The 27,194-nt window shown below is 41.5% G+C and overlaps 1 protein-coding gene across 10 annotated transcripts in view; it reads left to right on the top strand.

Moving 5' to 3' along the window:
• The window catches only part of DLGAP1 (DLG associated protein 1), a 988,253-nt gene extending 965,873 nt beyond the window's left edge, over nt 1-22,380 (top strand). For all 10 annotated transcript variants that reach the window (XM_030810696.1, XM_030810698.1, XM_030810695.1 and 7 more), the window contains 3 exons: nt 9,804-9,895; nt 15,763-15,915; nt 19,023-22,380. In XM_030810696.1, the coding sequence (XP_030666556.1) occupies nt 9,804-9,895; nt 15,763-15,915; nt 19,023-19,232 (455 nt within the window). In that variant the 3' untranslated portion in view covers nt 19,233-22,380. The remainder of the gene's footprint in view (nt 1-9,803; nt 9,896-15,762; nt 15,916-19,022) is intronic.
• The last annotated feature ends 4,814 nt before the right edge of the window (nt 22,381-27,194 follow it).

Below are 27,194 nucleotides of genomic sequence, written 5' to 3'. Positions count from 1 at the left end.
TCACAGTATCTCAAGTGTTTTCATTATTATTCTATCTGCTATGGTGATTTGTGATCAGTGATCCTTGATATTACTGTTGTAATTGTTTTGGAGCTCCATGAACCGTGCCTGTATGAGATAGTGAACTTAATCAATAAATGATGTTTATGTTCTGACTGCTCCACTGACCCGCCATTCCCCTGTCTCTCTCCCTCTCCTCAGGCCTCCCTATGCCTTGAGTCACAATAATATTTAAATTAGGCCAATTAATAACCCAATAATGGCCTCCATGTGTTCAAATGAAGAGTTACAATCTGTCACTTTTAATCAAAAGCAATAAATGATTAAGCTTAGCGAGGAAGGCATGTCAAAAGTCAAAATAAGCCAGAAGCTAGGCTTTTTGTGCCAGATAGCCAAGTTGTGAATGCAAAGGAAAGCTTCTTGAAGGAAAATAAAAGTGCTACCCAAGCGAACATACAAATGATAAGGAAGTGAAACAGCCTTTTTGTTGATATGGATGAAGTTTGAGTGGTCTGGAGAGAAGAACAAACCAGGCACAACATTCCCTTAAGCCAAAGCTTAATCAGAGCGACACTGTAACTCTCTTCATTTCTTTTTTTTTTTGAGACAGAGTTTCTCTCTTGTTGCCCAGGCTGGAGCGCAATGTCATGATCTCGGCTCACTGCAACCTCCGCCTCCCGGGTTCAAGCCATTCTCCTGCCTCAGCCTCCTGAGTAGCTGGGATTACAGGCATGCGCCACCATGACTGACCAATTTTGTATTTTTAGTAAAGACGTGGTTTCACCATGTTGGTCAGGCTTGTCTCGACCTCCCGACCTCAGGTGACCCGCCCGCCTCAGCCTCCCAAAGTGCTGGGATTACAGGCATGAGCCACCGCGCCCGGCCAAGTCTCTTCAATTCTATGAAGGCTGAGAGAGGTGAGGAAGCTGAAGAAGAAAAGTTTGAAGCTAGCAAACGTTGGTTCATGAAGTTTAAAGAAAGAAACTGGTTCATGAAGTTTAAAGAAAGAAACTGTCTCCATAATATAAACATGCAGGGTGAATTCCTAGTGATGATGGAGAAGCTGCAGTAAGTTATCCAGAAGATCTAGCTAAGATCATTGATGAAGTTGATTACACTAAACAACAGATTTTCAATAATAGACAAAACAGCCTTCTATTGGAAGGAGATGCCATGTAGGCCTTTCATAGTTTCAAAGGCCAGGCTCACTCTCTTGTTAGGGGCTCAGGCAGCTGGTGACTTGAAGTCGAAGCCAATGCTCATTTACCATTCTGAAAAGTCTCGGGCCCTTAAAAATTATGCTAAATTTGTGTGCTTTTATAAAGTGTGCTCATAAGTAGAACAACAGAGCCTAGATGAGAGTATCTCTATTCACAGCATGGTTTACTGAACACTTTAAGCCCACTGTTGAGACCTATGGCTCAGAAAAAAAGATTTCTTCCAAAATATTGCTGTTCATTGACAATGCACCTAGTCAACTAAGAGCTCTGATAGAGATGTACATGGAGATGAATGTTGTTTTCATGCCTGCAGACATGACATCTGATTTGGTTTGGCTGTGTCCCCACCCAAATCTCATCTTGAATTGTAGCTCCCATAATTCCCACATGTTGTGGGAGGGACCTGGTCGCAGATGACTAAATCATGGGGGTGGTTCCCCCATACTGTTCTCATTGTAGTGAATAAGTCTCATGAGATCTGATGATTTTATAAGGGATTTCGCCTTTCGCTTGTCTATCATCATTCTCTCTTGTCTACCGCCATGTATGACATGCCTTTCACCTTCCACCATGACTGAAGCCTCCCCAGCCATGTGGAACTGTGAGTCCATTAAGCATCTCTCCTTTATAAATTACCTAGTCTCAGGTATGTCTTTATCAGTAGCATGAAAACAGAGGAATACAACATCCATTCCGCAGCCTATGGATCAAAGAGTCATTTGGACTTGCAAGTCTTCTTAGTTAAAAATACATTCCATAAGGCTGTATCTGCCATAGATAGTGAGTCCTCTGATGGACCTGGGCAAAGTCCATTGAAAACCTGGAGGATTATTTGTAATCCAAAGGATAAATGCTTGAGGGGATTGCTTGAGGGGATGGATACCCCATTCTCCATGATGTGCTTACTTCACGTTGCATGCCTATATCAAAACATCTCATGTACCCCATAAATATATACACCATGCACCTACAAAAATTTGAAAAAATAATTTAAAAATTAAAAAAAAAAGAAAACCTTCTGGAAAGGAATCACCATTCTAGATGCCATTAAGAACATTTATGATTCATGGGAAAAGGTCAAAATATCAACATTAGCAGGAGTTTAGAGGTTGATTCCAACCTTCGTGGATGACTGAGGGGTTCAAGACTTCAGTGGAGGAAGAAACTGCAGATGTGGTAAAAAGTGCAAGAGAACTAGAATGAGAAGTGAAGCCTGTAAATGTGACTGAATTGCTATAATTTCATGATTAGACTTGAACAGAGGAGAAGTTACTTCTTATGGATGAGCCAAGAAAGTAGTTTCTTAAGATGGAATCTACTCTTGGTGAAGATGCTGTGAACACTGTTGAAATGACCACAAAGGATTTAGAATATTACATCAACGTAGTTGATAAAATAGTGGTAAGCTTCGAGAGGATTTTGACTCCAATTTTTTTGTTTGTTTGTTTGTTTGTTTTGAGACAGGGTCTCCTCTGTTGCCCAGATTGGAGTGTGGTGGCACAATCATGGCTCACTGCAGCCTCAACTTCCCAGGCTCAGGTGATCCTTCCAACTCAGCCTCCTGAGTAGCTGGAACTTCAGGGATGTGCCACCATGCCGACTAATTTTTCATATTTTTAGTAGAGATGGGTTTTTACCATGTTGCCTAGGCTGGTCTTGAACTCCTGGGCTCAAGCAATCCTCCTGTCTTGGCCTCCCAAAGTGCAGGGATTATAGGCATGAGCCACCATGCCCAGCCTTGATTCCAGTTTTGTTTTGTTTTTTGAGATGGAGTCTCACTCTGTTGCCCAGGCTGGAGTGCAGTGGCATGATCTTGGCTCACTTCAAGCTCTGCCTCCTGGGTTCAAGCCATTCTCCTGCCTCAGCCTCCTGAGTAGCTGGGTCTACAGGTACCCGCCACCATGCCTGGCTAATTTTTTCTATTTTTTAGCAGAGACAGGGTTTCACCATGTTAGCCAGGATGGGCTAGATCTCCTGACCTTGTGATCCACCCGCCTCGGCCTCCCAAAGTGTTGGGATTACAGGCGTGAGCCACCGCACCCGGCCCCTTGACTCCAATTTTGAAAAAAGTTTTACTGTGGGTAAAATGCTGTCAAACAAATATTGCATGCAACAGAGAAACCTTTCATGAAAGGAAAAGTCAATTGATGTGGCAAACTTCATTGTTGTCTTATTTTTAAAATTGTCACAGCCAGCTGGGGCAGTGACTCATTACTGCCTGTAATGTCAGCAGTTTGGGAGTCCAAGATTAGTGGATCGCTTGAGGCCAGAAGCTTGAGACCAATCTGGGCAACATAGCGAGATCCTGCCTCTACAAAAAATAAAAAGTGAAAAAAAAATTTATTTTAAAAGGAGACATTGCCACAGCCACCCCTACCTTTAGCAACTACCACCTTGATCACAGCAGTCATCCACATCGAGGCAAGACCCTCCCTCCGCAAGAAGATTATGACTTGCTGATGGCTCAGATTACCATTAGCATTTTTTAGCAATAAAGTATTAGGTACTTTTTTGTGACATTATGCTATCGCACACTTAACAGACTACAGTATAGTGTAAACATAACTTTTATATGCACTGGGAAACAAAAAATTCATGTGACTCACTTTATTGTGATATTCATTTATTGTAGTGGTCTGGAACTAAACTCACAATATGTCTGAGGCATGCCTGTATTGCCCAGAGAGAAAGTTAGACTAAAATGAAACATACTAGGTGAATTACAGTGTAGGTGGCAGAAAAATGTGACGAGTTCTATGTAGCATATCTACTGTAGTAACCTTCACCACGGGGAGCCAGTCAGAGGTAATCCATTGCAGGGGTGTCTGTCGTATACAGGCTTCAGGGAAACTACTTTGAGGATATAAGAAATATGTCTATTCTTCTCTGTTTCTGAGCCTTAAAGTAAGGTCTGATGATCGTGGAGTTAGGTGTAGCATCATGTAAGAATTAGAAGCAGTCAGAGAGGCCGGGCACAGTGGCTCATGCCTGTAATCCCAGCTACTCGGGAGGCTGAGTCAGGAGAATCACTTGAACCCGGGAGTTGGAGGTTGCAGTGAGCCGAGATCGTGCCACTGCACTCCAGCCTGGGTGACAGAGTGAGACTCTTGTCTCAAAAGAAAAAAAAAAAAAAAAAAAGCAGTCAGAGAAATGAGCACGTCTGCCTTTTCAGTACTAGAGACCTAACTCCTCTTGAAATAGCAAAGGATGCATATGCTAATTATGCTTAAGGATTTGTAATCCTGATTTTAACCCAGCAAAAAGATCACCAGCACACTGAAACTCCTTGCAGCTTTGCCATAGACCACTGGGAGGGTTAAAAGAAAGTGTTTTTTCTCTTCGTCCCTGTGCCTCTTATACTACCTTCTTTTCTCAAAATAACAACCTATCCCACAGAGGTCAGTGGGAAAGAGGAGGTATGCTCTCTTCTAAATGGCTGGGTCTTTGAATGTAGTCAGGAGATTTCAAATCATAGTTTGCATAAAAGACTCCCCTTTCCCACAGCCAAAATAGTTGTTCTCTGCTTCTCATTATGACATATAATCTTTAAAAGAAAAACAGAACTTGAAACACCCACCATCTCTTTCAAGGTGTCCCTGGTTCCTCTTTTCTGTTCAGGATTGAAATTGCCTTGCCTGCCAGTCACTTCAGGTCGATGGATTTGCTTTGTGCTCTTGCTTCCTAATGTGGGACAGTGATCAGGCTTGGCAAATTTCTTCCAACTCTCCCACTAACTTATTACGCCACTCACCCCTATCCATTGGCACTGGCTGGGAAATGTTGATAAAGAAATTACATGCAGCCTGGCATGGTGGTGCATGCCTGCAGTCCCAGCTGCTCAGAAGGCTATGGCAAGGAGTTCAGGGCTATAGTAGCCCATGTTCATGCCTATGAATAGCCACTGTCCTCCAGCCTGGACAACACAGTGAGACCCCATTCATAAATAAATAAACACATAAATAAACAGAAATCACACTCAGTGGATAAATGGAACGTGGTATAAATATACAATGAAATATTATTCAGCTTTGAAAAAGAAGGAAATTCTGCCATATGCAACAACATGGATGAGCCTGGAGGACTATATGCTAAGTTGAATAAGCCAGTCACTGGAGAACAAATGCTGCATGATTCTGCTTATGTGACGTATCTTAAATAGTCAAAACTCAGGAAACAGAGAGTGGAATGGTGGGTGCCATGGTCTGGGGGAGAGGGAAAGGGGAATTGCTGTTCAGTGGATCTAAAGTTATGCAAGGTGAATAAGTTCTTGAGATCTGCTGTACAACACTGCGCCACAATTAACAAAACTACATTGTGCACTTAAATATTGTTAAGAGGGTAGATTTCATGTTAAGTGTTCTTACCACAGTAAAGAAAAAAAAAGGACATCACACTCGGATAGCTTCCACTTAAGTAGATTCAGACACAATCTTGTGTGAGTGTTAGAGAGAAGAGAGCCCAAATGGACTGGGGTCAGAAGAGGGGGACTGGCCACAGCAGGTGTCCGTGGGGAAGAAACTTTGTAGTTTGAGCACAGGTTTTCTCAAATGAAGTTATCTGCTCTGCCTCACAGGGTCCTGCGAGGATCTAATTAGATGCCTGTTTGTGAGTTTTGAAATACTAAGTGATGATAATTTAAGTAAACACATATTCACAAAGGCCTCCCAAAAGTTCCTCCTGACTTTATGTGATTCACTAACCCAGGCCTGTCCTCTCTATTGTGGGTCTTCTTAAATGTCTATTGTGGAGTGAGAGGTTTGAAGAATTGTAAGTGGGGGAGTTTATAAAGAGTGCTTACTTCTTAAATAGGAGGAATTCCATTCAGCTGCATTTTCTGTTTTGTTTTGTACTTCCACTGAGGGACAGATTAACAGAGTAGCTGGGGAAGGGAAGGAAAGGGAGGAGTCTATAGGCCTCACCATCAGGTGCCTATACGGTGTCTGGGGAGGCTAGATTTACTTATATAAAAAGAACTGCCCAGCAATAGAAGGCTTATTATCTGATTAAGTATCACACAAATGGATGGTATGAGTCATGGTTAAACGGCTTGCCTGGGTGACACAGCAGAGAAAATTATTCTGTAAGATGCACTTGAATGTGCCCTAAGGGAGATGGGTGGCAAAAACTGTTAACCACATCTGGGTTGAACAATCTGTAAAAAAAAAAAAAAAAGCATGACCAGAATGTGAAAGAGATCAACTCAACATCCATAGAGCTTTAAAACCCCCATTCTAACTTTCAGAGAAAATCTGCTGATGTTAGCTATGGGTGCTACTGTGCTAGTGAGATTGCCCCAATCTAACACTCAAAAAGACCCTTAGCTATCACCTTTCCAGGACCAGAAAACAGACCTTATGAACTCAGTGATGGGACTGAAATAGTCATTCTTTACTGCAATGGTTTCCTCTGGGGATGAAAAGGAATGGGATAGGAGTGGAGAACATATATTTTATCTGTAGGGCTTCATTTCATAGGAAAGAGAGAAAAGGGAAAAAGAAAACAAATTCAGCAGGATGCGGTGGCTCATACCTGTAATCCCAGCACTTTGGGAGGCTGAGGCGAGAGGATTGCTTCAGCCCAGGAGTTCAAGACCGGCCTGGGCCACATAGTGAGACCCAACCAAGGTTGGTTTAACTCACAGATGCAAAACCTCATGGATACAGAGGGCCAACTGTTTTTTTTTTTTTCCACCCTGAAGGTTGGTATTGAACATTTTAGAGTAGTTTCAAAGCAACATCGAGATGCTTCTTTCTTCTTCATTTCATTTCTTTACCAACTTTCAGCCTTTTTATTTCCACTTTTTACTTCTAGTGGTGTTTACCATTTATTGTTTATTAATGTCAACTTCCTCAAGGCATGTGCAACAAATGTGAAATTTACTTTTGGAGGAAAGCACTTACCTCACACACACAGTGAGTGTCTAATGGAAACAAAACAAAACAAAACAAAACAAATAAAACCTCCATTACAGCTTCTTTCTTAAAATTAAAGTGAGTTTTTAGTTCTCTGGTAAAGAAAGTGTGGAGGACAAGGAAATATGAGTTGTCATCTGCTTCTCCCAAGCTTCCCTGTTTCATGATCTCATTCTAGGCCCAAGCAGTCATCTCCCCACCCTGGGCCTAGGAAAGGTCATCTCCTGGACACAGGAAATGCAAGTATCCTGGAGCCAGTAGGGAATTTCCATGCAAGGAACATAACGGCAAAAGCCCGGGAAACAGAAGGGCCACAACTCCACCCCAGATACTTTGCCAGGGCTCTTACCAGGCCATGCTGAATGAAGAAAGATGTCCCTTGTTTTACTTTTGAGAAGACATCTGAGTTAGCCCCAACTTGTGTGGTTGCATGTTGCCCGAATAATGGCTTAGAACAGTGCTGTCTCCTCTGTTGAGAATCACTGTCTTACTCAGTTACTTTTATTATGGCAGTCTATTATATAGCTCAGGTATCAGACATAATTGAGAACCATCAGCTCAAAGTTTTTAGGTAAGTCAGAATAGCTGGAGTTTCTGCGATAGCTCCCAGGAACTATGGAACCCAGCCATCAAAGTGGAGACCTAGGTACCCTGGTCATAACCTCCCAGGATTCATTCTGAGATTTGCCAATCTCACAGTCCTACCCTTCAGCAAGATAATTCAGAGAGGTTTCCATAAACCTCAGAGCTTACCTACAGCAACATGCTCACTTAGGAAGTGCCTGCTCCATATACCTTCTTGGAGCTGGAACAGGTCACCCAGAGAGCATACCTGTCCCAGGAGACCAAGATGTCCAGTCACCTTAGATCATCCAGACTTTGTTTTTTCCTCTTCTCTCCTAGCCAGGGCAAGTGTGGCTCTCACAGTGGGCACACCCATAGAAGAGGTAGAGGTTTCTGATCCTAGATAATAACAAATAATTATTAAGTGCTTACTGTAAATCCAACACAGTCCTAAGCAATTCAAGTACACTAACGCCTTTAACCTTCCCAACAACCCTCCAGATAGGTACCATTAGCCCCATTTTACATATGGGAAAGTAGAGATAGTGACTTGTCCAGACAGTAGCTGGTTAGGACTCTGGCCCACTCAGGCCTTGTGTCTCCATAAGCTGTCCTTTCTGGGGATGTTAAGAAAAGGAGAGGAGGTCTTGCACAATTGATTTATTAGTTAAAGAGGAAAAGGATAACCATCCCAAGAGATTTTAAAAGCAGAGCAGAAAAATAGTTAAAAACTTAGGCTTAAGAAATTGCTGCTAGACAGCTGTCAAGGGAGACCCCCTCGAGATCATGGAGGGAGGGGGCAAATATCCGCCTGTGAGCTGTTTGGTGTGGCTGGTAACATATTAGAGGAAATACAAATGCACAGAGTGACTTGTGGGAACACTGAAATAGTTGAGTAACACCTAGGTGGAATGTGCATCAGAAACCATTATCTAGCCTAAAAGTTTAAAACAAAGGAGCTAATTGCTAGAAAACCCTGGGCCAGAATGGAGTTTCTTATTTTTCGGTTTCCGTCGCTCAGAATTTGTGGGGAATGAGGTTGAGAAAGGCTTCATTCCACTCGGGTACCTGGCTCTGTAAATTCAGAACAACGGGATTGCTTAAATCCTGTACTATATCTCCCCGTGAAGATTTCCAGAGGGGCAAGTGCTCTTCTGAGAAGTTCTCCTGCTCTAGTTTTTTTATTCCTTCCTTCCCGACCATAAGAGCATGTTAAGAACACCCTGGTGGGTAGCAGGGCAGCTGCACCCAGTCCCGAAGGGTGCAGGCGAGCCCCAGGGACACTGCAGAGCTGGGCATTGCTCAGCGGAGAGCAGCTCCGCTCGGTCTGAGCACGCCTACCGGCAGCTGAAAGGTGCCTTAGACTGCTGGGGAGACAAGAAGTAGCCTGCTTGCAGAGACGGAGATTTTCAGCACAGTGCCTGGGGAATTCACCCTATATTAACAAAAAGATTGGGCTGCAGAGTGTAAAAGCTGGGACGGCCCTGGCGTTTTCTAGGCAACAGGCTGAACATGTTCACTCCTTAGAAAATTTTTCGATCAGCCATAGCTCTTTCCTGACACTACCAGTGGCTGAGCTCCGGAAAAATAAGAAAGGATATGGACGGGATATGGTGAGTGCCAAGAGATTCCCCCTCTAGTTTAGTATTGCTTTCCTTGTGTTTGGGCTTGTATTAGAAAAACAAGCCAGTCGACCATGACGGCTGACTCCATCAATCCAGAACTATACTGGTAAACACTTGAAATTCATCCTTGCGGTAAAGGAAGTTAAAAAAAAAAAAAAAAAGCAACAACTGTTTGCCTCTTCTCTTGGTAACATCCAGTTCTTGGTAAATTCAGTGCTGGAAAACTCCATTGCTCCCAAGAAATATGCAGGAGGAGCATGTGTTTTTCCAAGTTGATTTTACTACTTTAACCCAGGAGCCTCTGTGACATACACCAACAGGGTAACAACAATGATTGGGCTGTCTGGGTGGGCATGAGTGTTCAGTGTGTGTGTGTGCCATTTTCCCTAATTATTACAGCATAACTTCCTCTTTGCTTTACCAGACTAAATCTCAACAATGAAGCGTGATGTGTAAATTTCTTGTATGTTTGCTCTTTTCAGTTCTAGGAAAAATCCGAACTGCAGTGGGCAGTGCCCAACTTCTCATGGCCCAGAAATTCTACCAGTTCAGAGAACTGTGTGAAGAAAACCTGGTAGGTAACACTCTCCTTCTACAATTTCCCTGCTAGTGCCATGAGAAGAACATGTCACCAAGACTGGCCCAACTAAAGTAAAACTGATTTTGAACCAAGTCAAGGTCCATTGGAGTCTCTCACTTGGAACAGAGAATTTTCTGATGAATCTTATTTCCTGGTTGTCTTAAAATTAAAATATTTATTTTTCACTTAAATAATCTTAGAAGAAAAAATTCAATCAAGTTAAAATTATTTCCTGCTTTTTTTGTAACTGAAAATTTTCCATTTTCCTGGCTTTCACATGGCTTTTCTGATTTTATTGTTCTTATCAAAATATAAAGCAGCTTGATATTTCAAAAATAATATTGCCCAAAAAAAATCATTTTGGATAGTGATTTTCTTTCTAAAATAGCAATCAATGACTATTTCCTAATCTGAGTTCTCTGTTTTAATTCAAAAGCCAGAAGTCAAGGGCATCACAAAGTGTAGATTTGATCTTCTTGAAACAAATGAAGAATTCATCCTTCTTGGACATGCAAAAACAAAGCAAAACAGGCTGGGCGCAATGGCTCACACCTGTAATCCCAGCACTTTGGGAGGCCAAGGCAGATGGATCACCTCAGGTCAGGAGTTCGAGACCAGCCATGCCAAGATGGCAAAACCCCATCTCTACTAAAGACACAAAAAGTAGCTGGGCATGGTGGCGGGTGCCTGTAATCCCAGCTACTCGGGAGGCTGAGGCAGGAGAATCACCTGAACCCAGGAGGCGGAGGTTGCAGCGAGCTGAGGTTCATTGCACTCTAGTTTGGGCCACAGAGTGAGACTTCGTCTCAAAAAAAAAAAACCTGCAAGAATAGCTTTTATTGCTCAATTGTTGGTCAAGCTGGATCTAAAACAAAGAAAATGAAAAGCAATTTGTTTACCTTTTGGCAAGTGAAGACAATTATTAGCAATCTAAATTACTTAAAATATGATCTTAGAGGTTTTTTGTTTTTCTTTTATCCCCAACAATTGACAGGCATGATTTTTGAGATTTTTTTCTTTTTGAGATGGAGTCTCGTTCTGTTGTCCAGGCTGGAGTGCAATGGGGTGATCTTGGCTCGGCTCACTGCAACTCTGCCTCCCAGGTTCAAGTGATTCTCCCGCCTCAGCCCCCCGAGTAGCTGGGACTACAGGTGCATGCCACCATGCCCAGCTAATTTTTTTGTTTGTTTGTTTGTTTGTTTTAGTAGAGACGGGGTTTCATCGTGTTAGCCAGGATAGTCTCAAATTCCTGACCTCGCAATCCTCCCATCTCGGCCTCCCAAAGTGCTGGTATTACAGGCGTGAGCCATTGCACTTGGCCAGTTTTGGAGTTTTAACCACTTCTTGTTAACAAGGAGAAATATAGACTGAAAGAAGTTTATGTAGACAGGGATCAACCAAGAGAAAATATAAAGTATGGAAAAGTTGGTAGTCTCCATCTCTCTTTTCTCTTTAGTTCTAGTCCCACACCCTCCCACCCCCTGCCCAATACGCATACATTTATAATTCATTTTCCCCTCTCTCAGAAAAAATAAACTCACTCTTCTTCCAGTTTTTCAGAAATTTATTCTGGTTTATGAGATCATTTATATTAGTAAGTGTATTAATAAGTGAATTCAAACCAACAAGTATTCTATCAAACTTTAGCTGTGGGCCAGGTACAGAACTCCTGCTAATTTGCAAACTTGCTAATGTGTCACAGATCTCAATCAACATGATTCTCTGTGCCTTAAATATAAGAAAGCTCATATAAAGCCATATTGCTCAAACATGTACATGAGGAATAGGTACATAAGGAAGTCAATGTGTACACAATACAGGGAAAACACAACACATCTTGTTAAAAGAAATATATGATGAGCAAGTATATTATGAAGAAGAGTGTAAACATTGTACAAATTTTAAAGATGAAATTGCAGACAAAAGTTTTGAAAAATTTGCAGATTTCTTTTTTTTTTTTTTTGACATGGAGTTTCACTTTTTTTTTTTTTTTTGAGACGGAGTTTCACTCTTATTGCCCAGGCTGGAGTGCAATGGCGCGATCTCAGCTCACTGCAACCTCCGCCTCCTGGGTTCAAGAGATTCTCCTGCCTCACCCTCCCGAGTAGCTGGGATTACAGGCATGCGCCACCACACCCGGCCAATTTTGTATTTTTAGTAGAGACAGAGTTTCTCCATGTTGGTCAGGCTGGTCTCGGACTCCTGACTTCAGGTGATCTGCCCGCCTTGGCCACCGAAAGTGTTGGGATTACAGGCATGAGCCACTGTGCCCGGCCGAGTTTCACTCGTTGCCCAGGCTGGAGTGCAGTGGCGTGATCTTGGCTCACTGCAACCTCCGCCTCCCGGTTCAAGCTATTCTCCTGCCTCAGCCTCCCGAGTAGCTGGGTTTACAGGCACCTGCCACCACACCCAGCTAATTTTTTGTATTTTTAGTAGAGATGGGGTTTCACCATGTTGTCTAGGCTGGTCTTGAACTCCTGACCTCAGGTGATCCACTTTCCTCGGCCTCCCAAAGTGTTGGGATTACAGGTGTGAGCCACCGCACCTGGCCCAAAAATTTGCAGATTTCTAGAAAACGTTAACCTCCTGAAAGCCAGCTTTTGACGTTTCCTAGTTCTTGATGGGCTCACATTCCTTGGCCACTAGAAGGGCATAGGTGGTAAAATATGCTTCTTATATTTTAGGTAGACTGAGGCACAATGGGGGAAGAGAGTCACAATGCTGGTCAAAACAGGCCCCTCCAGAAAAAAAGTCAAGAGCCTAACATGTGCCTGACACCATGCTGAAAGCGTTTAGATTTCTGGTCTGGTTACATGCTCAAAAAGAACACATGGAGTTGATAGTGACTTTTTTTTTTTTTTTTTTGAGAAGAGTCTCACTGTGTTGCCCAGGCTGGGAGTGCAGTGGCGCAAACTCAGCTCATTGCAACCTCCGCCTCCCGGGTTCAAGCAATTCTCCTGCCTCAGCCTCCCGAATAGCTGGGACTATAGGCGCCCACCACAACACCCAGCTAATTTTTTATCTTTTTAGTAGAGACGGGGTTTCATTATATTGGCCAGGCTGGTCTCGAACTCCTGACCTTGTGATCCTCCCACCTTGGCCTCCCAAAGTGCTGGGATTGTAGGCATGAGCCACCTCACCTGGTCCGATAGTGACATTTTAATGACAGTTTACAGATTAGGAAAATGGGCACGGAAAAGCTAAGAAACTTGTCCACAGCCCCATGGTAAAAGGCAGAGCCAAGATTCAAATCCCAGTCTATTCAACCACAATCCTTATAAATCCCACCCAGGATCTGAGTTCACTCCTCCTGCTCACGGAGCGGACTCAGCTCCATGCTCCTTTGCCCCAGGAGGCACAGTGGCCTGGTGGCGGCACTGCTTAGGTCCACAGCTGCATGAAAGTGTCACCATGGTTCGTCAGAACCAGACCCAGCCTCCTTTCTTGAGTTCCTATTCTGAGGAGAAAAATCATAGCTCTATTTTGAAAACACTTACTCATTATCCCAAACTAGACTCTCAGGCTTAGAATGAGTAGACCAAAGTTGGCCTCTTCCAACATAACTAAACCAAGGACCCCAGCCTCCCTTGGCTCTCCCCACTCTCCCCTCCAGCACCCACCTCTGGTCTCCAAGGCAGCCTGTCTTGGATTAAGGAGTGAGCTGCCACTGTTGTGCATGGTATGTCACATGACTCACTGATTTGGAGAATGGCTGAGCCTAAATGCCTTCTCTCTGTTTCTCTGTCTATCTTCTTAATGATGTGGGAGCAAGGAGATTCTTTATGAGAAGGGAATGAGTTGCCCATTATACAGAGTTAAATACATTTCAGAAAACATCGGCAGGGCAGAATGGCTTGTACCTGTAATCCCAGCACTTGGGAGGTCGAGGCAGGAGGGTCTTCTGGCCAGGAGTTCAAGACCAGCCTGCGCAACAACGTGAGACCCCATCTCTACAAAAAAACACAAAAATTAGCCAGGCATGGTGGTGCACACTTGTAATCCCAGTTACTCAGGAGGCTGAGGCGGGAGAGTCGCTTGAACCTGGGTGGCAGAGGTTGCAGTGAGCTGAGATTGTGCCATTGCACTTCAGCGTGGGCGACCAGAGTGACGCTCTGTCTCAAAAATAAGTAAATAAATAGATATATTTATAAATTTATAGTTCCCAAAGTGCCTAATAATTCTAAAGTTCATTAAAAAAATAAGTTTTAAAGTTTGTAAGTGTTCGATTCAGTATTAAAATCTATTCTAACAATGCCTGAATTAATGAAAGGGTTTCTCTGTAGTATTCTGATTTAGTAAATTAAAAAAAATTTACAAACTTTAAAATGTATTTCTTCTAATGAACTTTAGAACTTGTGGGCACTTTGGGAACTATAAATTTATAAATATATCTATCTATCTATCTATCTATTTATTTATTTATTTTTGAGACAGAGTGTGACTCTTGGCACCCAGGCTGGAGTGCAATGGCACAACCTTGGCTCACTGCAACCTCTGCCTCCCAGGTTTAAGCAATTCTCTTGCCTCAGCCTCCTGAGCAGCTGGAATTACAGGTGTGCACCATCGTGCCTGGATTATTTTTGTATTTTTAGTAGAGATGGGGTTTTGCCATGTTGGCCAGGCTGGTCTCGAACTCCTGACCTCAGGTGATCCACCCGCTTCGGACTCCCAAAGTGCTGGGATTACAGGGGTAAGCCACCAGGCCCAGCCTTCATTTATTTTTATTTTGAGGTAGGCCAATAATACTGGTGCACCCAAGGACTTAAAACGTCTTTCCAATCCATTATTTTGATGGTCATCAACCTTGTACTTTCCAAAATTCTGATATCATTTTTATTAGGGGTTAGTTTTAAAAGCATACGCTGGCCTCATGTTATTATATGACATGGAGTTTCACAATCTGTCCAGTCACCAAAACAGATACCAGCTAGGATCTCTTGACATGCGGAGGCTGCCACCCATCTAACCATGAATGCCTTAGCTACTGCTGCACGTAGTGATTAAAAAAGAGTATGACATTTTCAGTCTTCTAGCTGTATTTTTTCTGTCTTAGGGCATATAAATTCAGGTTTATACGTTCTGTTATCAGAGATATGTGGATGGGGCAAAGAAAGTCAATCCTGAAACAATAAAGAATGTTTACTACTACTTAGCAAATGGGTCATTATAGACATATAGATATCTGTATGTAGAGACAATGTGTTCTCACATTTGCTATATTATTTTATGGTCAGTTTAAAATGAATGAATTTCCAAATGATTTTTTCAAAGCAGTCATATGATAAAATTACTTCCTATGATAAAATTACTTCCTATATTAGTAAACATCTTAATTATTAAACACATAGTGCTTTGAAAATCAATATTTTATTACTAATCATTTGTTTACCCTAGTGTTTTACTTAACATGAATATTTAAACTAATCTTATTTTAGATTCCATATCTGTTCTCTGAATAAATTGTATGCCATGTAGTCGAATACAAACTCTAATAATAATACACTGTATTTTTTTTTTTCAGAAATGGCATTTTCATTTAAATATGGTGTTTTAAAATGCGTCCTGTAGTAGATCACACATTCTGGAATTTTTCATATGTTTAGACCTTTCCCCCATACCATATTGAATTGATAGATGTGGTATCACAACAGAAGAGTTTTACAACCTTGACATTTGAGAATCACTGACTCAAACGGATGAGTGTATAAAATTAACATTTGTAACCTCACTTTTACCTCGTCTGAAAACCAAAAGGAACTCGTCCTCCTTATGTTGTTTGAAATATTTGAAAATGCCTTTTTGGCCCTGTGCTTGTCAAGAATTGCCTCTAAAGCGTGAATGTTTTTCTTTCTCTTGTGCAGAATCCTAATGCTCATCCAAGACCCACCTCCCAGGATTTGGCGGGGTTTTGGGACATGCTGCAGTTGTCCATAGAAAATATTAGTATGAAATTTGATGAACTTCATCAGTTAAAGGCCAATAATTGGAAACAGATGGATCCTCTTGACAAGAAGGTAGAACAATGTAGATTTTGTATGGTTCATTTAAAAACCTGCACAAACACTGGACAGTCTAAATAGGCTTCTGCATTCAGTCCTGCTGTTTACAATGTGAAATGGAGCTGATATCATATTAATTTCATTGTAATGACAATGTTTACATAGTAATCATTTGGGATATTATCTGTAATATGTTTCAGGCATATTTTTAAAGAAAAACCTGTCTTTGTGAATTGGAAAATGGGAATGTGGCTTTTTTTGTTAATTAAACTTTAAGTTAAACCATTTTAGTCACTGGAAGGAACTGCCTCCATTTTGCTTTTTAAACTAAAATAAATGACATCTTCAGTGCATGAATCCATAAAACAAGAGTTCAACTTCCTTACAGCCCTAGGATGTGTTTTCAAGAAAAATAGGATGCCCTGAAAAATAATTGACTTTGATAATCATTTCATAAATATAGTAATAAAGAAATTACTGTTGTTCAAGTCTAAAATTATATACCATAAAGTTTCACAGTAATTACATAAATGTTGGGTTTTTTTTTTTTTTTTTCAAAAGAGTTTTGCTTTTGGTTGATTTGCCTTGGGGAATATTGCTCACTGGGGTCCTCATGCAACAGTTTAGAAATAAAGACTTAAATTCTTTTACTTTAATTAATCAACTGTAATTTTCACATTTGATTATGGTGTTCCACGAGGCTCACACAGGTATCCAATGTCCAGCTCCCCAGGCTGGCATGTCAAACGTGACTTTTTTAACCCTTTGCTTTCCTATGGCCTCAGGTCAAATAATTCCAAGAGAATCAACCTCTGAAAATTGGAATGGCTGTTCCCTTGAAATGCTGGTGGCCCTATTCTTTTCAGGTCCCCTCACCTACCAGAAAGCTAACAGCAATCTAATCCATTCTGCTACCGCATACCATGTTTTCAGGGTTCTTGGGGTCAATGGGCTCCCAGGAAAATTCCAGTCCCAAGGGACCATCTGTACGTGACAGGAGGGTGATGCTCTCATCACTGTCCCCCATTTCCAATTCTGTCACCATCAAAATGGGGGTTGTAGTGTTAAGTTGGAAAGTACTGTTGATGTACACGTGGCCTCTCACTTGGGAAGCCAAACATTTGTACCCAATCTAGTTTTCTTTAATCTGTGTTTAAAACTGTCTGCTAGATAAGCTTTAAATCAGTCTTATTTTAAGAAAACACTACAAATGCACACACACTGGTAATTTAGTTTCCAGAGCTGATCCATCTAATTTCTCATTCATTATTATTATTATTATTATTATTTAAATAATCATTGTTGGCCGGGCACGGTGGCTCATGTCTGTAATCCCAGCACTTTGGGAGGCCCAGGCGGGTGGATCACTTGAGTCCAGGAGTTCAAGACCAGCCTGGGCAACAACGTGGTGAAACGCCGTCTCTACAAAAAGTACAAAAATTAGCTGGGCATGGTGGTACACACTTGTAGTGCCAGCTACTTGGGAGGCTGAGGTGGGAGGATTGCTTGAACTCGGAGAGTTTGAGTCTGCAGTGAGCCGTGGTTGCGCCACTGCACTCCAGCCTGGGTGACAGAGCGAGACCTTGTCTCAATAATAATAATAATAATAATCATTGTTTAAAAAATCAAAATGTATAAGGAAAGGAAAATGACTAAAAAATATCCAGTTTTCATATTTCTAAAAATATCCACTGAGTTATTCCACAATGAAGATTTAAAATGTCTGAAAGAAGTGATGCTAAGAATTGGTATATGTAACCTATTGATATTTACATAGTAAATCATTAGTTAGCTTGATTTTTAAGTTTTTTAGTGGACTTTGCCTATGATCAGAGCTTTTCATCACCCCATGAACCGAGGAGAAAAATGAACCAGCATAGAGTTGGTAGAATATAGTTTGCACTCCAGGCCCTCCTTTTTTCTCTTTTAAGCCACACAGACTCCACCTTAGACAGCCGGTGGGGCAGCTCCAGGGTGAGAAGTTGAACTAGGCACTTGCTCTGGCAAGCAGGGAGGAATTGCTGTGCTGAGCATTGGTGTTAATACACAAAGAGTACTCTTTGGAGAATCACCGAAACCATATTTTAAGATAATGTTCACGCTTCGTTTTATGAGAATGGAGGGTATTTTATTTAAAATGAAAACATCAGTTTTATGTGCACCCTTTCACGGTCTACAACTTCAAACTTCTTTCCCTAAAAATCCTTTGTGGTCTAGATGCCATTCTTTCCTGCTGCTTTTTTTTTTAATGCCAAAGAGATGACTGTCTTTTGTTTTTGCAGTGGCATTGAAAATATCCGCCCGTTTCATAGTTTGCTGCTGATAAGAGGAATGACCTCTTTCATCCTGTGTCAACTTTTCATGGCACAGTTTCTGCCCCTGTGATTGGAATTGCCTCCTGGGCCACCGCAGTTATCCCGAGGCCCCTAGTCAGAGTCACCTTGGAACTGACTCAACTCTCGAGTGTAGGAAATATCAATGGCCTCCCTCTCCCGTGACCCTGTATATTGTATATTGCTTGTGTGTTCGTGTGTGGTGTGCAAAAGGGTCTAACCTGGTGTAGCACCAACAAAGCTAAAGAACACAATCTGATATCTTTTCTTCCTCCTTTGTTTATTTAGGTTTGGTGGGAAGGGGACGGTGGGCGGGCGGGGGACAGGGCGGAGATGTTTTTAAGCTCTGAACCAAGCTTGCACCCGGTGACTTGCATCCTTAGAGGGGGGATGCAGGGGTTCTAAAATGCTGCTGCAGCCGCTGCTTCCTGGCCCATCTCTGGCACCGGGAGGAGTTTGGAGTCTCCAGAGAGAACCACACTCAATGTGCTGGGAGCCGCAGGCTTTCCGCAGGGGGCCTTTAAAATACCCACTTCCTTCCCTTGGAGAGACCCAGTTCTGCAGCCCAGCCTTACCCTGGGCCTTAAGCTTACCGGGATTTTTTTTTTTTCCTGCATCTTTTGAATACCCAAGCCAGAATAATGAAGAAAAAAGTAGATATGCAGTGTGCAGATCAGAACTAATCACCCCTAGGTAAAAAATGTGTGTTCTAACTACTGACCTATCCCAGTTTTTCCCAAGCTTGTCCTGAGAAGCTGTGTAATGTCCTGAACCTTCTGCTTTGATCAGGAGAGAAGGGCCCCTCCTCCAGTGCCAAAGAAGCCGGCGAAGGGCCCCGCGCCGCTGATCCGGGAGCGCTCGCTGGAGAGCTCGCAGCGCCAGGAGGCCCGCAAGCGCCTGATGGCAGCCAAGCGCGCCGCGTCCGTCCGCCAGAACTCGGCCACCGAGAGCGCCGAGAGCATCGAGATCTACATCCCCGAGGCGCAGACCCGGCTCTGAGCGCCCTGCAGCCCGGCCGCCGCCGCCAAGTATCTGTCCCCTCCTCCCCCTGCAACCCCTCTGCCGACTCCCTCTTCCCCTCCGAGCCTGTCTGTTTCCGAGCTCAGTGACTTCCACTGTCGTGGTGTAGTTGTCCATCTCGCAGGAGCCGCTCCCCAGTCCCCCTTTAGCCCCCCACTTCCCGTACCCGTTTGCCCATCTTCTTCTTCACTGAGCTTCGCCCCCTGTCCTGATGCCGTCACCCTGCCTCATACTGAGATCCAACCCTTTATTTTCTGGGCAAAGCCAAACCCACCTGTGTAGAAGTGATGCCTTTAGGTCACCCGCCATCCTCAGTTCTCTCGAGCTAGTCTGTTCAGCAATATAAAACCATAGGGTATTTCAGAAATCCAGTATCACAGGGTGATCCTTTGGGACTTACCGTCTTCCACATGAAAGAAACTAGGCCTCCGATTCCCTTTATTTCCCTAAATGGTTATTCGTTTTAAAAAGCAGATGGAGCACTTTATTCCCAACCTCAGAAATCACACCATCTCACTGGAATCCATGAGGGACACAGAGAGAGGGGACCAAGCCTGACCTGGGGGTGGGGGACCTGGATGTGTAGCAAGGATGGGAGAAGCGAAATCTGCAGGTGCTGGGGGCACCTGCACACTCACAGCTGCACAAACTGCCTCACTGTTACTTCATCAATCACAGCTTCAAATGTCTCAATCAGCAGAAGATTGTAAATTCGATCTTTCAGGGAAATTAATCTATTCTGAAAGGCAATAACATGAAGCAAGGCAAAGGAGGCACTGATGGTTTAGGATACTACATAAGGGATTTTTTTGTTCTATTATTAAGAAAATCTAGACCTGAAATGTTTTCTCAACTCTTATTGTACTGTGTATATTTATATTGTTGTCGTGGCGGCTGTTTTTAAAGGGAAAGTGTTGGTTCTATTAATTTGTTAAGTGTCCATCCAGGTGGGCCTACCTGATTCCACATATATAAGTACATATCTGCTTATAAAGCGCTGTAAATGGCAGCAAGGCTGTTTTCGGAGAAGAGTTTGGGTTTTCCTACCATTCCTTTGAATGCTACACATCCGTCTGTTTTAACCCAAGTAGTTCATATTTCAGATATATTTTCTCCTTTCGTCTCCTCTCACTACTAGAGTCCAGTAATACCTAGCATAGGATTCTGTCCTATGTCAAATGGCTGAAATAAATTTTTGCCCCTATAGACATGCTGCCTCATTTAAAAGAGCTGCCGCTGTCATCTTGAGGTTCCAGGTAGTGAGAGAAGAAACTTGACCTGCCAGGGTCAACAGCCATGAAGAGGTGGGGGGAGTCATGATTCATAAACGCTGAAAGAAATCAAGGCTTTTGGCAGTGTTGATTTAGATTTTTAGTCTTGATTGATAGGCAGTATGTATTGGTGTCTAGCTGAAGTTGTCTTTAAATGCCCTTACTCGTCGCAGTTTAAACACTTAGGATGTGGCAATCTTAAGTATCAATGGCATTTTATGTCCAGCTCACATCCTAAAGCATTAGAAATTAAAAACGAAAGACTTTTAAAAACATACATCAAACATGCTTGCACCAGAGAAGCTTTTTAAAATAATACACTCTCATAGCCAGGTGCTAATTTAATTTTACTTATGAAATTAAGAGAGGTGATGGGTTCTAGCAACAAATATTTTCACGGACATATTCTAAAACCACTAGAGAATTCGCTACCTCTCAGAGCCATCGATGCTTTGAGCTACCTTTATAAACAGGGCACAAATGTTTACTGCTGTGGTTTACAAGAAAAGGGCTACTCACTTATTTTGAAACCAACGAACCAACTTTTAACTAGGGTGAACAAAGCACTTTGAGTGCTTTGTGAAATTGGAGCATACAGAGATTTTGAGTTTCAAGTATTTGCTAGTTTTAAAAAGAATACACCTTTTCTTTACCTTGTAGCAGCAATTAAAAGTCACACAAAGCTTGCATCGAGTAGGGCCGACTGCCACTTGGGTAGCCTATGGTCACATTCAATACTGAGAATGACTTGGAACTCACAGATTAATATGAAAGAAGCAGCCTTCATCCCAAGACCCATGCTCACAATTACAGCTCCGTGCCCTGAGGTGGAGTTAAGATTTGGATTAAGAAATAGATTTCTAATACGATTCAAGATCATCCTACAATATTTTCTTTGGAAACTAATTTAGCCCATGATATTTTAAAGAGAGACAAGAGAAGGCCTATTTATCTTGTCTAAGTGAACGGTATTTGTATATTCATAAGCTATTTTTGGTAAGAATTTTAAATCTTTTAGCTCAAGGCCTACAGGGCATCATGATCTTTGCCTTCCTTGAAAATACAATTTAAATTGTACAAACACTTTATAAAAGGCTAATTATTGATGTTAGAACATGACCCCACACAATGCTGCTTGACCCCTGAAACTGACATTCATGAGCATAACCTTTGTTACATTGTTCTTTTTGATGTAATTTGTAGAAATGTTTTTTAGTTCATAATGGAAAATGTGTGTACCCTGAAAAATTACTTATTTTGTTTAACTTTGGTATAAAGGTGTTGGGCATTTTCTTGGGGAGGGGGGGATTACAAAAGAAGTTTGTCTCCCACATCAAAAAACGTTCAAAGAAATTAAGTATTTATTATATTTTTTGCAGATGTTTCCATACAATTCACATAACCTTTTTGTAAAGAGAGATGAAGAAATGGATTAAAGATTTTTAATATTTGAAATGGTAAATAGAACTAATTTATTGTAATATATTTCTGTTATTTATAGATGTTTCCTTAATGTTTTACTGTGCATTACCACTTTCATTTAAGCCTTATCCTTGTGAATTTACCATTTCTTTTTTAAAACATGTCTAGATGCATATTTTAAATAACTGGAATGTAAATCACTAGCATATCTGAATTCCCAAATGTAATTTTTAAAAATTATTTTGGTTTGGAAAAAAAAAGATTCATTTGAAAGCCTTCAGATGGAGGGGTGGGGAACATTTTTATGGCTTTATGAATTGGAATTTCATAGGCTTATTTACCTAGATTGTGTGTGAACAAAAAAATATTGTAAATAGATGAATGTTTCCCATAATGTAAAAAGAAGAAATTAATAAAATAATTAATGCACTGCTTTCAGGTCTGTGTGTTTTTACTAGAGTCCCACTTCTTCCAAAATATAACTCATTGTCTTTTGACGGGAATACTTCGGCAATTAAGAAACGTATCATTCTAACTTTCACTGTACAGCACATGTGCTATTCATTGTTGATGACGTAGGGAGAACTTACATCCTGTTTAAAGGGATTTCAATACCGAAGAACTAAAAAGTCCTTTTACTCTGATAATCCCATTCGTGAAGTTTCAGTTCAGAAGCTGAGAATAACTGTCTATTTTATGAAGGAGTGATGAGCCTTTCAAATGTGCAAATTCATGTCAGTTTTACCTAATTTGATTTCTTTGCATACATTTCATCCACTTTGTTTCCTACACAACTCTCAAGTGTAGGAAAATCAGAAAAATGCTTTGTGGCTTTCATTCCATCCTTGCAATAATGAAAAAGTGTGCCTCACTGAGGTTTAGTGACCTGCCCAATGTGCCACAATTATTAAAAGACAGATTTGAGTCCAGAACCCAAGGCTTTATTGAGCTCCTTTAGTGCCATCTCTGTCATTCTTGCCACATTTAAAATTGGTAATTATTTGCAATTGTCAATTTTATCTGGTTTTCATTTAGGTCATATTTGTAAACATTATATAAAAAATACAAATTTGGCCAGGCGCAGTGGCTCACGCCTGTAATCCCAACACTTTGGGAGGCCAAGGTGGGTGAATCACCTGAGGTCAAAAATTTGAGACCAGCCTGGCCAACATGGTGAAACCCCGTCTCCACTAAAAATACAAAAATTAGCCAGGCATGGTGGCACATGCCTGTAATCCCAGCTACTTGGGAGGCTGAGTGAGGCAGGAGAAACGCTTGAACCCAAGAGGTGGAGGCTGCAGTGAGCTGAGATCGCACCACTGTACTCCAGCCTGGGTGACAGAACGAGACTCTGTCTCAAAAAAAAAAAAAAAATACAAATTGACCCCCAAAAAGGGTAAATTAGAATTTTTTATGATGTGCACTTGCACTTATTTGATGCCTGAAAATGCTGCAACTCTAAAATTGTTTCCACAGTGCTTCCTCCTAATCCCCACCAACTTTTCACCTACATGCAACAACCTTGGAAATTAGTAAGCACATGAGCCACTTTTTCTGATTTTTGTACATAAGCAAGACCTATGCCAGTCACCAGAATAACACACTGTACTTTTGAAACTGCTTTGAAAGAGGAATGATCAGGTGACTGAATCTCTGTGAGGTTACAAAGGCCTCATTACTTTGGTTCATGCACTGACTATTCATGTAGTCTGAACCGTGATTACGCTTTTTGCCTTTTCACAAATTAGTTCGTCTGTTTCATCGGGGCTCTTTAAACATTTTAGCTAATCCTAAAACAAAATGAGTTAGCTTTTGCATCTAGAAATCTGAATTTCAGTGAAGCCATTTCCCATATCACAGAGTCCACCCTCCAAAAAAAAAAATGTAATTTAGGTTTTATACAGAAATTGAACAAAATTGTTTGTTCTGAACATGACTTTTCTTTTTATATCTTTGAAATCCACCCCCTGAGAATATAAACTGATTTTGATTTAAATAAATGACATCTTAAAAATCATAGCGTCTGAATGTGTTCATTCTCGAATGCCATTGACACTAAAGGGTGCTGAAATTCACCTCGGGTTTGCTCAATAGGTTGTTTGACTTGCAGCTGCTAAGCCAAGATCGAATCAACTCATTTTGCAAACAAACTAGTGGCCCTGTCTGAAAACCCTCTCTCAGCTCTAATTCAATTACCAGCACAAGTTTACTTACAGTGACTGTAAGTCACTCATCCTCTCCCATAAAGCATAGAGAGGGGAAATAGCGTGCTAACCCCTAGTCCTATGCCCTCCTCTGCGTTTGCTACTGGTCCAGGAAGGCGTCATCAGAAAATCACAGGAATGTGAAGCCCCAGTGTGATTCCTGATTCCTGTGTCTCGACTTAGATAGCCAAGGGATTATTCCAATAGGTCTTCTTTGTAAATGAGCACAGGCCTCAACTTAGAGAAAATGGCTGAGAGCAAGCAAAAATTTTCATAAATGCCAGCTCAAGCTCTGCCATGCAGCTGATTGAACTGTTGCTATTCATGGGGCAAAATATTTTCACTAGTGCTGATTACGATTGCCACGTTCCCTCTTCACACTTCTTGTCTGTCTTCTTGAAGAAGGAGGTGCTAATTTCATCTGGAAACTTGATAGATAAATTAGTGTTATTAGCAAGCTTCTTTTGAGATCTCAATGAAGAGGTTCTTCAGTTGAAAAACTCTTCCTTTCACTTTGGAAAAGGGGAAGTAGGAGCAAATAGAGCCTGCGTTTTCTCTTCTGTTACAGAGGGGGAAAATGCCTTCTTCCTGTTGACTCTACAAGGAGATTATAGGCAACAATTTCAGATTTCTGTGGTCTTAAATCCAGATGCTTTTACTGCTTCTGAGGACCAGTGCTCTACAAATAAAAACCATTCCAGCATAGCTACCCTTCAGAGATTTGCATATATAGTTTTCAGCTGATGAACACTTCCTTCTTTCTCTGAGCAGTTTCAATTATGAAAAGTAAGCAGAAACATTTAAGGAGCTGGAAGATACAATAGGTGTCCCCATAAGGTATTGTCGAAGAAACATCTCCCCAGGTTTCAATAAAAATATTCTACCAAGTGTGTTTGTGTGTGTGTGTGTGTGTGTCTTAGGGAATAAACACTTGCTATATGAAAATGTGTACTGCTATATGTGACATTTTTTTAAAATACCAGATTTGTCACACTTTTTCCTTTCTGGAAAAAAATCTAATGTGCTTTATAACCTCAGCCGATATAATGTTTGTCTGTAATTCCCAAGTGAGAGAAGAAGCAAATTTCAAAGACAGAACTTGAGCTAAAGTGAAAAGGGGATAGTTTAAATAAGTTACCCTTAGATTCCTTTCCTGTTTGGTTTAATTTCACATATTTCTTGAGAAGCCCCTCCTCCTCAACATGCTCCTGGAAAAAAGTCCTGCTTCCTTTACTGAGGAGGGGTTGAACTTTTCTCTGCAGCCTGGCCACTGGCCGGAGCAATACCTGGGAGGTCTTGGTGAACCTGGCACTTCCAACATTGAGTTTGGCAAACATGAAAGCAACTCAAGGGCTCCTGAACTTTTCCTTAACATTAGTCAAGCAAGGAAATGAGTCTGGAATGACTGAAGAGGGATCCTTTCCAAGGAGCTGGTGCCTGTGTGTCTAGTTTTGAGTTAATGCACCAGGGATACCTTGACCAGCAGATTGTTCAAAATGAAATCCAGGGAATCTTGCAGAGACAGTGAAAATTGATCAATAGTTTGGAACATTGGAACAGTGGAGAGGGGTTGGCACAGGAAAATGGGGATTTCCAAACTGAATTCAAGTGAGGGTTAAGCACTTCGTCAATAATGGTGACGTGGGGAATGATTATTTAGATAATTCTGGGTAATTCTGCAGACAAAGAAAGAAAGGAAGGTTTACCAAGGAGACCTAAAGTCTACCGAGGAGGACCTAAGATGTTTTGGCATCTGCCTATTCGAGGATCCATCAGTGACTAAACTCATCATGCTCTCAAGGGCACTTCATTTGAAGATAGAATGAGGAGGCCAATGACCAACTATTTTTCTAGCAAAGACAACACATTAGAATTGAGTTAAATATTCAACTGAGAGAATTTGGGTTAGATATTAAAGAAATGCTTACCTAAAAGAAAATACCAGGTCTCAACAGCCATGAGAAACCCAATACACCTCCCGAGATAAGCCCGTCTGACAGAACCATGTCACTGGGACGAGCCTCATTAAGAGGGCAGGTCTTCCATGCCTATTATTTTTCTGTTGGATGGTAGATGCATAAAAGACAGGGCTCCCTACTCCATGATTCCTCTTGGCTTCAGCCCAAAGTAGTGATTCCCCAGTAACTCCAGAGTCACAAAGGCAGGGGGGAAAGTCCTCACATACTCCACCAGACACACCCAGGTGTCATTTTGATTATCACATTCTGGCTTGGGGTCAGATAGGAAAGCATTTCCATGAGCTTATAAGACGGTTACAAATATTTCCAGCATTTCTCTTGAAAGCTTGACTCACTCTCTCACCAGCCTTAAAATTTTGCCTAGCAGGTTCAGGGCCATTCTATAAGTGGGTAAGAGCCTAGATTATCCACACTACCTGGTTTGATCCCAGCTCTACCCTTTACTAGCTGTGTATTTTTGGCAAGTTAGTTCATCTCTCTGAGCCTCATTTCCCCCATTTGTACAATTAGGATGAAAATAGTACCCATTTCATAGGGTTTTTATAAGAATTAAATGAATTAATTTATGTGAAACTGTTAAAACAATCCCAGGTACATGGTCAACACTAAATAAATGTTAAATGTCATTATTATTATTATTATTATTAGTACACATTTGTGCCCTGGCTGGACTGTTTCATGTGTATTCTGTAGCTCAATCCTTAAGATAACCCTGTGCTATGAGGTGGTCACTACAAGTGAGTTACAGAGCTCTTAGGGAAGCTCCCAATGTTCCTGGCAAGTGACAGAGCTAGTATTTGAATTCAGTCTGACACCAGATCTTTTGTTCATACATGTGTGATACATTCAAGACAAAGCCATTTATTTGTTGTGTTCTTTTTGCTGATAAAAAGTACACATGAAATTTTTAAAGACAACAAAAGGATAGACAATGACAGGAGGGCCACTTTACACTCTAGTTGTTTGCTGTGATACTGAACATCTTTGAACAGCTTATTGTATGTACATCCTGTATGTTTATTGTATGTATATCCTTCCACATTTATCTATGAATATGCAAATGTG

Source organism: Nomascus leucogenys, chromosome 4, assembly GCF_006542625.1.
Source record: "Nomascus leucogenys isolate Asia chromosome 4, Asia_NLE_v1, whole genome shotgun sequence".
Classification (NCBI taxonomy): domain Eukaryota; kingdom Metazoa; phylum Chordata; class Mammalia; order Primates; family Hylobatidae; genus Nomascus; species Nomascus leucogenys.
The sequence above is the reverse complement of the archived record's forward strand: the minus strand, read 5'-3'. Positions and strand labels throughout refer to the sequence as shown.